The following is a 13157-nucleotide window of genomic DNA, read 5'->3' as shown; positions in this document are numbered from 1 at the left end:
CAAATGTCGAAGCCAACAACTTCGAACTTCGGCCGCATTTGATACAAATGCTTCAAAACTCCGCAACCTTCCATGGGCTTGCGGACGAGGATCCCCGTCTACATATTACTAATTTCTTAGAAATATCTGATACCTTTCGGATCAATGGAGCATCAAATGACGCAATCCACCTTCGAATGTTTCCATTTTCACTAAAACACCGAGTGAAAGCTTGGCTCAACGCCCTCCCAGTTGGTTCGGTAAACACCTGGGATGGACTAGCCCAAAAGTTTCTATATAAGTATTTCCCTCCTGCTAAAACGGCTAAATTAATGACTGAAATTAATACATATTCACAAGAGGATGGGGAATCCTTATATGAAACTTGGGAAAGGTTCAAGGAGCTATTGTGAAAGTGTCCTCATCACGGTCTTGCGATATGGCAACAAGTATCCACTTTCTATAATGGATTGTTGCCACACACGAGACAGACACTTGACTCTAGCTCCGGGGGACTTTTAGGTAATCGCCGCCCACATGAGATATACAATCAAATTGAGGAAATTGCTCAAAACAATTTTCAGTGGCACACTCCCCGAGACAATAAATCTATTGCCCCGGGCGCCCATAAGGTTGATGAAAGCACTTCTTTACAAACCCAAATCGAGGCCCTTTCTTCAAAAATAAAAAAGTTAGAAATGGCAAAAACGGTCTCGGTTATGGCTTGTGAAGGGTGTGGTAGGCCACATGAAAATTGGAGTTGTATGAAAGAAACAGATGATCAACCAGAATCGGTAAACTACATTGATAATAGACCTAGGCCGTCAGGTCCTCCAACGGGTACCTACAACCAAGGATGGCGTAACCACCCTAACCTTGGTTGGAGAGAACCCGGCAATAGTAGTAACCAACAAAACCTAAACCAACAAACAAACTTTCAACAACCAAGAAATGAGTCACAAAATTTCCCTCAACAACAAGGTGGACGAGAAAGGCTTGAAGATACTATATCTCGCCTCATCTCTGACACTGAAAAGAAAAACTCGGATCGATTTCAACAATTGGAATCGAATTTTAGAAATCAACAAGCTAGTATACAAAACATTGAAAAACAAATAAATCAATTAGCTCAAAATTTCTCTGAGAGACCACAAGGCGCGTTACCAAGTAATACTGAAACAAACCCAAAAGCACAAGTCCATCTCATAACGTTAAGAAACTGTACCGTGGGTTCCGAAGAAGCTCCACCACCGCCAACTGAGGGAAGCACAACACCGCCCCAACAAGAGAAGGCTTCTCCTCTAATTCAAGAGCCTACCAAGGCTCCTCCGGTTCCATACCCCGGTAGGTTAATTCGTCAAAAGACCAATGAGCAATTCGCAAAATTCAAAAATCTACTAAAACAATTGCATGTTAATATTCCTTTTATCGAAGTCCTAACTCAAATGCCTAAATACTCTAAATTCATGAGGGACTTCTTCACTCATAAAAGGAAAATTGAATCATTGCAATTAGTTAACTTAGACGAAGAATGCTCTGCCCTCGTACTCAACAAACTTCCACAAAAGAAGATTGATCCTGGAAGCTTCACAGTTCCTTGTTCGATCGGGGAATCCCCCGTTCGTAATGCACTAGCCGACCTTGGGGCTAGCATTAACCTCATTTCTGCATCAATGTTCAAACGAATCGGCCTAGGAAAAACAAGCCCTACCAAGATGAGTATACAACTTGCCGACAGATCCGTCAAATACCCACAAGGTGTCGCTGAGAATCTATTGGTCAAAGTCGATAATTTCGTCTACCTGGCCGACTTTGTCATACTAGATATGGAAGAGGACACCGAAGTCCCCCTCATACTAGGGAGGCCGTTTCTAGCCACCGCGCAAGCAGTGGTAGACATGAATGACGGAACACTTACTTTGAAGTTTGGGGATAAGGAAGTGAAGTTTGGAGTTGAGAAGAGAGTAGAGGACGATGACCCAATCAATTACATGAAGGTCATTGATTCGAGTTTGGATGATGCTCTCCGACGGTGCAACATGGGATGCAAAACATCCCGCTCGGAAAATATATGACCTCCCTTTGGGTCTAGCCAAGGACCCTTATAAACGTGGCGCACCATGGAGGCATTCCGCGGAACTATCCTTAGTTTAGCTTAGATTAACTTTTAGTTTAATTTGCAGGAATAAAACACACTTGGAATGGTGAAGGATAACAAGGGAAATGAGAAACATCACCCCATGCACGAAAACAGGGCTATCCGACAACAATTTCTTCGTTACAGTAAGTTCAGCACGGGCCGTGTCCGCCCAACACGGCCCCGTGCTGCACATTCTGTAGCAATCACCCAGTTTAGGTAACTAGACACGGGTCGTGTTCACTGAACACGCCCCCGTGTCCAGGCTTCTATTTCTTTTTACTAATTGTTGTCACTGGCACCTAAACACGGGGCCGTGTCCAGGATGCCAGTAACATAAAATTTTGCTTTTAACACCCTTTTACACATTCAATCAACCTAAAAACTTATTTTTGGGACACATTGAGGACAATGTGTAATTTAAGTGTGGGGGGAGGGGTGCTAAAACCTTGAATCTTGCAAGTCCTAATAACAAACCTTACACAAAACTCTATTGGAACCGCTAATCACCCCAAATTTTTTTCAAAAATTTTCATTTTTTTACTTGTCCAAGTTTAAGTTGGGAATTCAAGGTTCTAACAAGGTTATATTTTTACAAATTTACAACCAATAGCGTCGTGATAAAAAGAACCAGCATAAGAAAATTATGAACGGCATGACAAGCTTAGTTAAAATTTGATTATATATACTTGATCACATAAAAAACCCATTCCCACAAAAGTGAGTTTTGAGCCTTTACTGAGCATACAAATACATATCTTTACACTAAATGCTCATTTTTCGTTTCTAGTGTGAATAGCCGCTTGGTTCGTACGACTCTAGAACTTGCCACGACAATACATTCCCGGTCCTTACCAACTTAAACCCAAGTAAGTAAATGATGGAGGCATTAGGACTAACCCTTTTTCTTTCTACACCATTATTTTTCATTTTTTTTACCACCTACCCAAAATTCCCCTAGTTAACCCCTTTGAGCCTAAACCTTTTCATTTCTTAACCCAAAACAATCACCCTTTTTACCCACCTAAACCTTTTTATTTTTAACCTTTTCTTTTAGTAACAAAGCTCAGTTTTCTTATAACTTGAAAAAAAATATGTATCTTGATGAAACCAAATAAACAAACAAGTTCATTTTTTTACCACCTCATCCCTTGGCACACCACCTCTCTCACACTTCACCCACCACCCACCACCATCGCAACACCATCATCCACCACCATCATCCATTGTCCATCATAGAGTGTGTGAGTCATCTCGGGATCCAAGATTGATATTAAGAGTTCTTGACAATCAAAGGCCATGTTTGCCTAAGTCTCTTACATCACTTGGTGAAGACAAGTGTTTAGTGTAATACTTTTTATTTTTAATCTTTTGCACTTTTTAATTGGTTTTTTATTAATGACTTTAATTACTAGTTTCTTATGTTGAAGGTGATTTTTCCTTATCGTTTGTCCTTGATGTCTTGACATTATTTTACTGTCTATATAAAATAAAAGATTTTCACCATTCATATCTCCACCATCTATATAGAGGTATGTTGGCTACCTTGTCAGGGGTAAAGGGAACGGTTTGGTAAGAGTCTTGCCATTATTCAGTGTATAGATCCTGCAAAGGACCTGGGTCAAATTTAGTAGGACCTCATTCGATACCCAAAGGTATTGGATGGCGGGGGTCCAAACTCTTTGACCCCCTCATAAGTTAAACTACTATTAAAACTTTAACCCAGCTACTTAGGACTGTATCCCTGCTAACTCAGACTACTTAGCCGAGGGTAACGTAGCCTTTAAAAGAGGGGCCTACCACATTATGCATTAATAACTTAATTAATTATCTTTCAATAATCCGACCCTTTAGGATTGTATCCTTGCTGACTCAAACTACTGGGTTGAGGGTACGTCGCCTTCAAAAGAGGGGCCTACTACAATAACTAAGATAATCTCTTAAACAAGTGCAAAAGTGCAAAACTAATCAAAGGTTACACTACACACGAGTCGGATCCAAGTGATTTATCTTGTCTATCTGTTTTATTTTTATTTTATTTTTCAGCATTTTAGTTAGTTTTATTTTCTTTGTTTAAAAAACCTTTTTCTAACATTTTGATTGATTAGACGTTGAGGATAAACCGGTACTAAAAGCTCTTGTGTCCTTGGACGACCTCGGTATCTTACCAACACTATACTACGTCCACGATGGGTGCACTTGCCCATATGTGTGTTTAGTGTTAGTAAATATCGTGTTTTATAAATTTAAAACTTGGCTAAAAAGTGTAAAAACTGCCTAAAATATATACCTAAATTATATACACTTACGCACATCAGTGGACATACCCCACCCGAGTCACCATCCCAATGGTTAATGCCATAAGTCTAACATATTTATTTTTCTTGTCCTAACTCCACATAGAGGATATGTACCACACGAGTCACCATCCACGTGGCAATACCATAGGCTTCGTCAACACACACTAGCTCAAATGAATAGATGAAATGTCTTTTTCGGGCACCACACTGTTTCGGATTTGTTTTCACAAAAAGAAATAGGTGTGCCAATTTAATCGGAAAAACTTATAAGCTTTTTACTTATGACGTACATCTTATACTCTCCACAGTTTCAGATTTGCCATAGCTCCTAAGGTGAGAACCCACAAGACTCCAAATTTAAGGTATTTTATCATTCCTAAGGAACCCTTCAACCGGCTAGGCCTACCCATATATCCTAAATTAGACGCGTGACCGACCGTTTTATTATCTTATATATATATATAAATATATATATATATATATATATATATATATATATATATATATATATATATATATATATATAGTAATCAAATGCCAAAAACTGATTATACCTATCATTTTCCATTTTGTGCAAAAACTTTTTCAACATTTTCTATTTTTAGTTTTTTATAATTTTTTTAATATCGACACTGACACTAAATCGACACTAGTCTCCCCTCCCCACACTTATTTCCTTCATTGTCCTTAATGGAGCGAGAAACTATTGACATACTAAAAACATAAAACAAAACACTAAGATAAATGGAACAGACTCCCCTGATTTGATGTGGTTGAAACCTATGAGCCATGTTCAACAGCAACCGTATAGCATTTCTTTCGCGGCTGCTTCAACACGGGGTGCTTTTCTTAACTTCCGTCCAAATGGAGATTGAGTATGCACAAAAACGATCGAAACCTGCAAAATTAACACTCACAAGCTCCCAAACAGGTTAAACGGGTTAGTAAACAAAGAGAAAACGAGAGAACATAGAGTTTTGAAGGCAAATAAACGGGCTGGACATTTAAAATTACTTTTCTTCCGGCTTGATCACCGTCGCGCATCGCGGGCGGATACAGGAAACCCTCTGCGTAGCGCGGAGCTGACTGTTGACTTTTTTTTGTTGACTCTTGATCTCTGGCGATACGCGGCAACTATAAGGTAATCCCCCGCGTGTCGTGGGGAAACCCTTTTTCAAGAAATTTCATTAAGTTTTTGAGTTATATGCCTTAGAAAATTTTTCAATTTTAACACATTTTCACCTCCTACCCCCCCCCCCAAACGCATGTGCTTTGCCCTCAATTGCACCAAAGCTTAACCATACCTCCCTAGACTTACCCACACTTGAACGATGGCACGGTTTTGACATATAAATAAATAAACTAATACGAAAACAAAATAAAATGAACAAACCTTAGGCTGCCTCCCAAGAGCGCTAAGTTTTAGATCTTCGGCCAGATCATGCCTGCAATGTTCAAGGTGGTTCAGACACCGGCTTACCTCCAGACTTCTCTAGATTAATTCACTTCCATTCGTCATGGAAATTTTTCAATCACATACCCGTTGTCATCTATCTTGGCCTCATCACCCTGAGCATTTCCACCATCAGGTGGTTTACCTGCTTTTCCTCTCTTTTCACCTTCACTTTTTGAACAGATTCCTCATTACCCTCAAGCTTGGACCTGTAACACTCAATACCTTTCTCATGAGTAGCAACTATTTCATCTAACTTATCAAGAACTTCGTAAGTAATAAATTCTAAATAAACATTAAAAATTAACTTCCGATTTTCAAAACTCATAGTAATCAATCCCCCTCTGCAGTTGATTTGAGTATTGGCAGTTTTCAAGAAAGGACGACCCAAGATTACCTTTTTTGTTGCTCATTCGTCCGTGTAGGTGCATAATCCAACACCAAAAAGTCTACCGGGTAATAAAACTCACCTAGCTGGATCTTCACATCCTTAACAACCACACGCAATTGTTTCTAAGTGTCATCAGCCAATCACCTTTCTATCAAAATCATGCAGCGGTCCGAACTCGTATTGGTCATACAAGCTCCCAAGCAGAATATTCGTGCTCGCCCCATAATCCAATAATGCCTTGTGAATTTTCAGCTTCTCCACTTTAATAGGCACAAGCGGTGCCCCTGGCTCACTTTCCTCACCTCCATCACTTATACCTGCAACTACTTGCGGCGAAGATGTAAGACCTGTATGAACAATCTCAGATGTAAGAATGGTACTTACTGAGTTAACTCTTGCGTTGTGTTGAGGATTTCTTGTAGTGTCACTCGGTAGTTTCCCTGGATCTCTTTTTCCTTAAGCTACCTCAGTCGCTAACTGTGTAACTTGTTTCTCTAACGCTTGATACGCCTTGGCTTGCAACTGTTGATCCTTTTTATTTGCTTCATAAGTTCCATCATCTCATTATTCGACCCTTCACGTTGATAGCTTGATCTGCCTTGATCGGATTCTGCTGATAACTTCTCTGATTGCCCTGATTGTAACCCTGATTATTGTATCCAGATTGTCAGTTCTGGTATTGCTGACCTCCCTGATTTGGTACCTGAAAATTAGGATTTAATTGATTAGTAGTATTACTATACCTAAAATTGGGATGATTACGCAAACCTGGGTGATATGTGTTAGAATTTATATCATATATCTGGTTATCACCGTAGACCTGGTTAACCTCTTCTTGAGTTGTACCAAACTGTACCGGACAATCCTCCTAAATATGGTCTAAGTTGCCACAAGAATCACAAACAGGGTATGATTGAGCAGCATGTAATGCATCTCTTCCTCCAATACACTTAAACTTCGCTAAATGGCGTTCCAATGCCTCTTTCACTCTCTCCAACTGAGCAACTCTGGCTGTAGAAGTTCCCGTACTAGATGATGTAGAGACCAGATATTGTTTTCCTCTATCATACTGGGCTTGCCATTTCAAATCAGCTACTACAATGTCCAAATAGTCCCAGTCCACGTCAACACGATTTCTCAGAAAAGTACCACCCGTTGTGGGCTTGATGTCTTGCTTATCCTCCTTAGAAAACCCGTCATGGAAAGAGGTGATTAACTCCTATCATGGAATACCATGATGATGACAATTACGGATCAACTGATTGAACCGCTTCCATGACTCATACAACAACTCACCTGGTAGTTGTTGAAACTCTCTAAGCGCAGCTCTTCCCATCTTAGTTCTTTGTGGAGTGTAATATTCTTCTAGAAACTACTGCTGCATCTCTTACCATGTTTAATTGCTTGCGTAAGGCAAAGAGAGGAACCACTCGCGTGCTGAGTCTTTCAAGGAGAACTGAAATAGAACCAGCCTGACTTGATCAGTGGTGAACCCGTAACCACTTCAAATTCTGCAATATGAGCATATGGTTCTTCAATACCCTTCTCGTGAAAGGTAGTTAGCTTGTTCAGAATATGAGGTTTTGCCTCATACGATCTATCCGCGTTCCCCCGTGCAACTGGCATGACGATTGGGGACGAGTGTTCCGCAATTTGTAGACAGTAGATTTATACTACATTATACGATACGATACGATACTACATCCATAAGCCTATACGAGACCTATATTATATATAATACGATAGAATACTTAACAGTGTTTTTTACTACACTATACGATACTATACCATACTATACTATACCATAGCATAACATACCATACCATACCATACCATACGACAGGATACAATATTTTATTACACGTATAGGCTTATACAAGATTTATACTACACTATATGCTAAGATACTACATCCATAGGCCTATACAAGACCTATATTATATTATACGATAAAATACTTAACAATATTATTTATTTTTTATTTTTTAAATTACTTGTTATAAAAGTTTAATAAAACGATAAATAATGTATAACAATGTTTCTTAAAAAAACACCCTTTGTATACGCTGTGTATAGGTCTATACGTGGTGTATATAAAGGGACAAATTCCCACATCATATCAGAGATTCTCTTGGAAATTGAAAAAGATGGGGCGTATAGACATATACGCGGCGTATATAAAGCTAGGGTTTAATGTCCAAATTGTACACCTAAAAAACACATGCCACATAAAAACAATTTGCTCCTATGTTTCTGTCAGAGCATCTCCGGTAGTCATTTTTTCATGCCTACGTGGACATGCATTTCGTTTTTTCTTATTGTGGGTAGTGTTTGTAAGATCCATTTTTTCAACCATGTACGTGAGCAAGAACTAGAAAGGTGAGGTAGTGTGCAGGTGGTGGGGCCATGTGGAGGGTGATGAAACAAAAAAGAAAATCTCAAATATAAAAAAGGTATGTATTATTTGTAATTAATACACATAATAAAACTAAATATTCTAAAACTACTAATATAAAGTTAAATACTGTAAAATTTAAAACTAAAGTTTTAAACTTTAAAACAATACCTTATTAGCAATTCTCAAATAATATAAAATTAAATATTCTAAAATTACTTACAAAAATATCTTTAAATTTATAAAGTTATAAAATTTATATTTTAGATTTTAAATATAACTTTTAAATTTGAATTTTTAAAATTTTCCTCCAAACCGCTATATTTTCAAATTTCAAATTTAAAAATTTCCCACCCAAACGATCATACATTCAAATTTCAAATTCCCAAATTCCCCCCGCTCTGCTCACTATAAATACAACCTTCATCCTTCATAAATTTCATACCTCAATCCCTTTTGTCTCCTAAACCTCTCCCGAATTAGAAACCATGAATTTAAACACGAATTCGTTTTTTCAATTACTTAAGGATTCCAATCCTAATGAAAACCCAAACCCTTATCAAAACTTTTTGTATCCACAATTTCAAGGATACCCAAACACCCAATTCCCAAATCCCACCTTCTCTCAATTCTCAAATACTGGGTTCACCCACTATTCAAATCCCGGGTTCACCCAGTACCCAAATCTCGGGTTCACCCAACACCCGAATCTTGGGTTCACCCAATACCCAAATCGCGGGTTTACCCAATTCCTAAATAATGGGTTCTCTCAACCATTAACTAACCTCCCGCAAAGTCCAGCCATCTCAACCACTAAAACATCAACGGTTGAACCACTCACTTGTAGTGTAGATGAATCCCCATCCCCACAGCTCAAGGCAACCAAAAAGAAAAGGGGCAAAGCAGTTGAATCTTCAGAACCACAAAAAAGACAATTGTGGTCAACTGAGGAAGAAGTCATTCTCACAAAGGGGTGGTTACATATTTCAAGCGACGAGATTACCGGGAACTCCCAAAAGAAAAATGACTTTTGGAAGCGCGTCCATGCATATTTCACCAAGGGTACCAGTGTGAAGAGAACAGTGGACAATGTGAGAACTTACTGGCATATGATAAGATCTAAGGTGACGTCTTTTAACAACATCTACAATCAACTATTGGGCCAAAAAATAAGTGGCTGTTCTGATGACGTGTTACTTAATCGTGCCCGTGAAATGTACTAAGTAGTAATGAGTAAAGGGAAAGAACCAACCCCAACCGTGCAGTTTATGTACCATCATGTTTGGGAGATTTTAAGAGACCAACCTAAATGGAAGGAACAAACATGCATGGTGGGAAGCCAAAGCCCTAGCAGCAAAAGATCTTTTGAAAATATCTCATCTGATGCTAACACCTTTGACCTCAACGATGATAATGATGTGTCGGTTGAGGATTATAACTTCAATGTGGAAGAGCTTCCTCACCCTATAGGCACAAAGAAGGCCAAAGCAATGGCTAAAGCTAAAAAGGCTAAATTTAAGAATAAGGGTGGGTCATCAAAAACTGAAGACGCCATGGAACGCTTTCAACACTTTAGTGACCTTAAGATATCTACCTATGATGATATCAAAACCCAAATGCGTGAATATGTCGACGTCAAACGCAAAGAGAACGAACTACGTGAATATGAAATCATTTTTAAGGATACAAGCTTAACGACTCCCGAGCAACTCGCAATACATAAAATTTGTTGTGACAAAATTAGGGCAAAGTATGGTATTTAGGTAGTTTAATTATTGTAATTCTAATTATTATGTTTAGTTATTGTAATTTCAATTTATGTGATGTTTGAGTTTCAAAATTTGATGTAAGGATGGAATGTGAAAAGTCGATGTAACGTTTGAATTTCAAAATTTCAAAAATGTCCCTCCAACTAGTTATTTTTAAATTTATTTACTTATTTTTGAAATTTCAATTTTTCCCTCCAACTAAATATAGCCGTTGGAATTTAAATTCAAAATATAGCCGTTAGAATATTCCCGTTTTGAATTTTAAAATTTCAAAAATTCCCTCTCCAAACGGCTATACTTTCACTATAAATACAATCACTCACCGTTCATATACTCCACACCTTACTTCTTCCCAACTTTCATCTTTCTCTCATTGTTTCCAATTCTCACATAAAAATGAGTTCTAGTGATAATGAAAGTCCGTATGCATCACCTCCCGCTTCGCCATTTATGGATTTAGCCAATAAAGTGTTGCATGAATTGATGGATGATAGTGTGGAAAAAATGTATGTGGAAATTTTGGAGGCACATGCTGCTGAAAGTTCTCAAAGGAGAACAAGAAAACGTAGAACTATATTGAGGAATCATGAAGAGGGGGATGCTCGTATTTGGAAAGACTACTTTTCTCCACAGCCGGTGTACCTTGAAAATTATTTTAGACGAAGGTTTCGGATGAGTACGAAACTTTTCAACCGAATTCTCAAAGGTATTTACCAACATTCTCCCTACTTTACTCAAAGATATGATTGTTTTGGTAGAAAAGGCCTTTCGCCACACCAAAAATGCACATGTGCCATACATCAATTGGCATATGGCACAACAGGTGACCTGCATGATGATTACATAAGGATAGGTGAAACAACTGCTGCCGAATGCCTTCAAAATTTTTGTAGATGTGTTATTGAGGTTTTCTCATAACAATATCTAAGAAGGCCAAACTCTTCCGACATAGAACGTCTACTGGAAGCACATTCAACCAAGCACGGGTTTCCTGGAATGCTAGGAAACATTGATTGTATGCATTGGGCTTGGAAAAACTGCCCAGTTGCATGGAAAGGTCAGTACACACGAGGTGACCATGGATATCCCACCATTATGCTAGAGGTAGTTGCATCTTATGACCTTTGGATTTGGCATGCATGTTTTGGAGTAGCGGGCTCTAATAACGACATCAATGTGCTGAATCAATCTTCAGTATTCAACCAAGTCTTACAAGGTAATGATTTTCCATGTAACTTTACAGTTAATGGTACTTCGTATACAAAAGGATACTATCTTGCAGATGGTATATATCCAATATGGGCTACATTAGTGAAAAGCTTTACATATCCACAAGGTGACAAAATGAAGGAATATAAAAAACCACACGAGTCTGCAAGAAAAGATGTCGAGAGAGCTTTTGGTGTTCTCCAAGCTCAATGGGCAATCTTACGAGGTCCTGCAAGAGCTTGGAGCTTGCAACAAATAAGTGATATCATGTATGCATGCATTATAATGCATAATATGATTGTAGAGGATGAAGGCTATGCTATAAGTAATTCGTCGCCTGATGATGATGAAGATGTACTGCCAACTTACGAACATGGAGCCCCAGCAGCATTTGAACAATACTTGCAGAGGTTCAAAGATTTACATAATGAAGAGGCTCATCATGCACTTCGTGCCGATTTGGTGGAACATATATGGTCTCTTAAGGAACAAGTTTAATTTATGTAATGTTTTATTATTATAATGTTTAATTTGTGTAATTTTAATTATTCTAAGGGTTAGTTTGTAATTTTAATTATTATAATGTTTAGTTTATGTAATTTTAACTATTGTAATGTTTAATATAATGTTTTAACTTTCGAAATGTTTTTAAATTTCAAATTTTATAATGTTCGCTCCATAAAAGTATCTAAATATTTCTTATATTTTTTATTAAAGTAAAAGTTGATAACTAAAAATAAATTAAAATTTTAAAATATTAAATTTTAAAATTTTATCCATCAAAATAATTTAAAGAATTCTTAAATATTTTATTGAAAGAAAAAGATAGGTAATTAAAATTAAATGTAAAAGGTGGTGATAATGTGACAATGTTTTTAAGTGTTTTTGTGTTTTCTTAGACCACCCGTAGTGGGGCGTGTTTTTTATAAAAAAATTCAAAAAAAAAATGCCCCAAAACGCTGTCCCCCCACTACACCAGGCGTTTTTGGGCGTTATAAATGACAATTTTGCATTCTGGCGTTTTAAATAAAACGCTCAAGTGAGGAAAAGGAATTTTGCATGTAGCCAATCAAAGGGGTCCAAGTGTAAAGGGACTTTGACTTACCAATAGGAAGGGACCAATATGGCTGACACATTATGACAAAACACATGCCACTTTACTTTTCAACCTACATTCCTTTTCCTTTTTTTTCATTAAAAATAATATGGGCGTTATTGGCATAATGCCCCACTACGCCACTTTTGCTATAATGCCCCAACGCTGACTAGGACGCCACGTGAGCTCCTCTGCCTTTATTCCCAATAAACTCGTTCAAACACTACCAAGTCTTCAACGTACCCAAAACAAACATGTGATTAAATATATTTCTAGAATATCATCACCCATGACCCGTATGCTGGACCCGTGACCTGTAAATGAATAAGTAAAACAACTTGCTAAACCGGTTTCAAATTCCTTATTAAATAAATTTATAAGTTTGTTCAATATTAACAAGTGGAGTTACTTTAATATTCAGAAGTTGG

At 37.8% G+C, this 13157-nt stretch overlaps 2 protein-coding genes and 1 non-coding gene across 3 annotated transcripts; 2 read left to right on the top strand and 1 right to left on the bottom strand.

The window, feature by feature from the left end:
* Positions 1–305: 305 nt before the first annotated feature.
* Positions 306–412, bottom strand: LOC118491757. Its single transcript, XR_004892202.1, has one exon. It is a non-coding gene; the product is annotated as a small nucleolar RNA R71 (small nucleolar RNA).
* An 8731-nt stretch (positions 413–9143) lies between these two features.
* On the top strand, positions 9144–9878 carry LOC110935422. Its single transcript, XM_022177804.1, has one exon. The coding sequence runs from the start codon at positions 9144–9146 to the stop codon at positions 9876–9878; it is 735 nt and encodes a 244-aa protein (XP_022033496.1).
* A 6-nt stretch (positions 9879–9884) lies between these two features.
* On the top strand, positions 9885–10418 carry LOC118491300. The gene has a single exon (XM_035988937.1). The coding sequence runs from the start codon at positions 9885–9887 to the stop codon at positions 10416–10418; it is 534 nt and encodes a 177-aa protein (XP_035844830.1).
* Positions 10419–13157: the final 2739 nt, after the last annotated feature.

This window comes from Helianthus annuus, chromosome 4 (assembly GCF_002127325.2).
Source record: "Helianthus annuus cultivar XRQ/B chromosome 4, HanXRQr2.0-SUNRISE, whole genome shotgun sequence".
Taxonomy (NCBI): Eukaryota; Viridiplantae; Streptophyta; class Magnoliopsida; order Asterales; family Asteraceae; genus Helianthus; species Helianthus annuus.
Note: the sequence above shows the minus strand (reverse complement) of the source record. Positions and strands in the feature narration are given on the sequence as shown.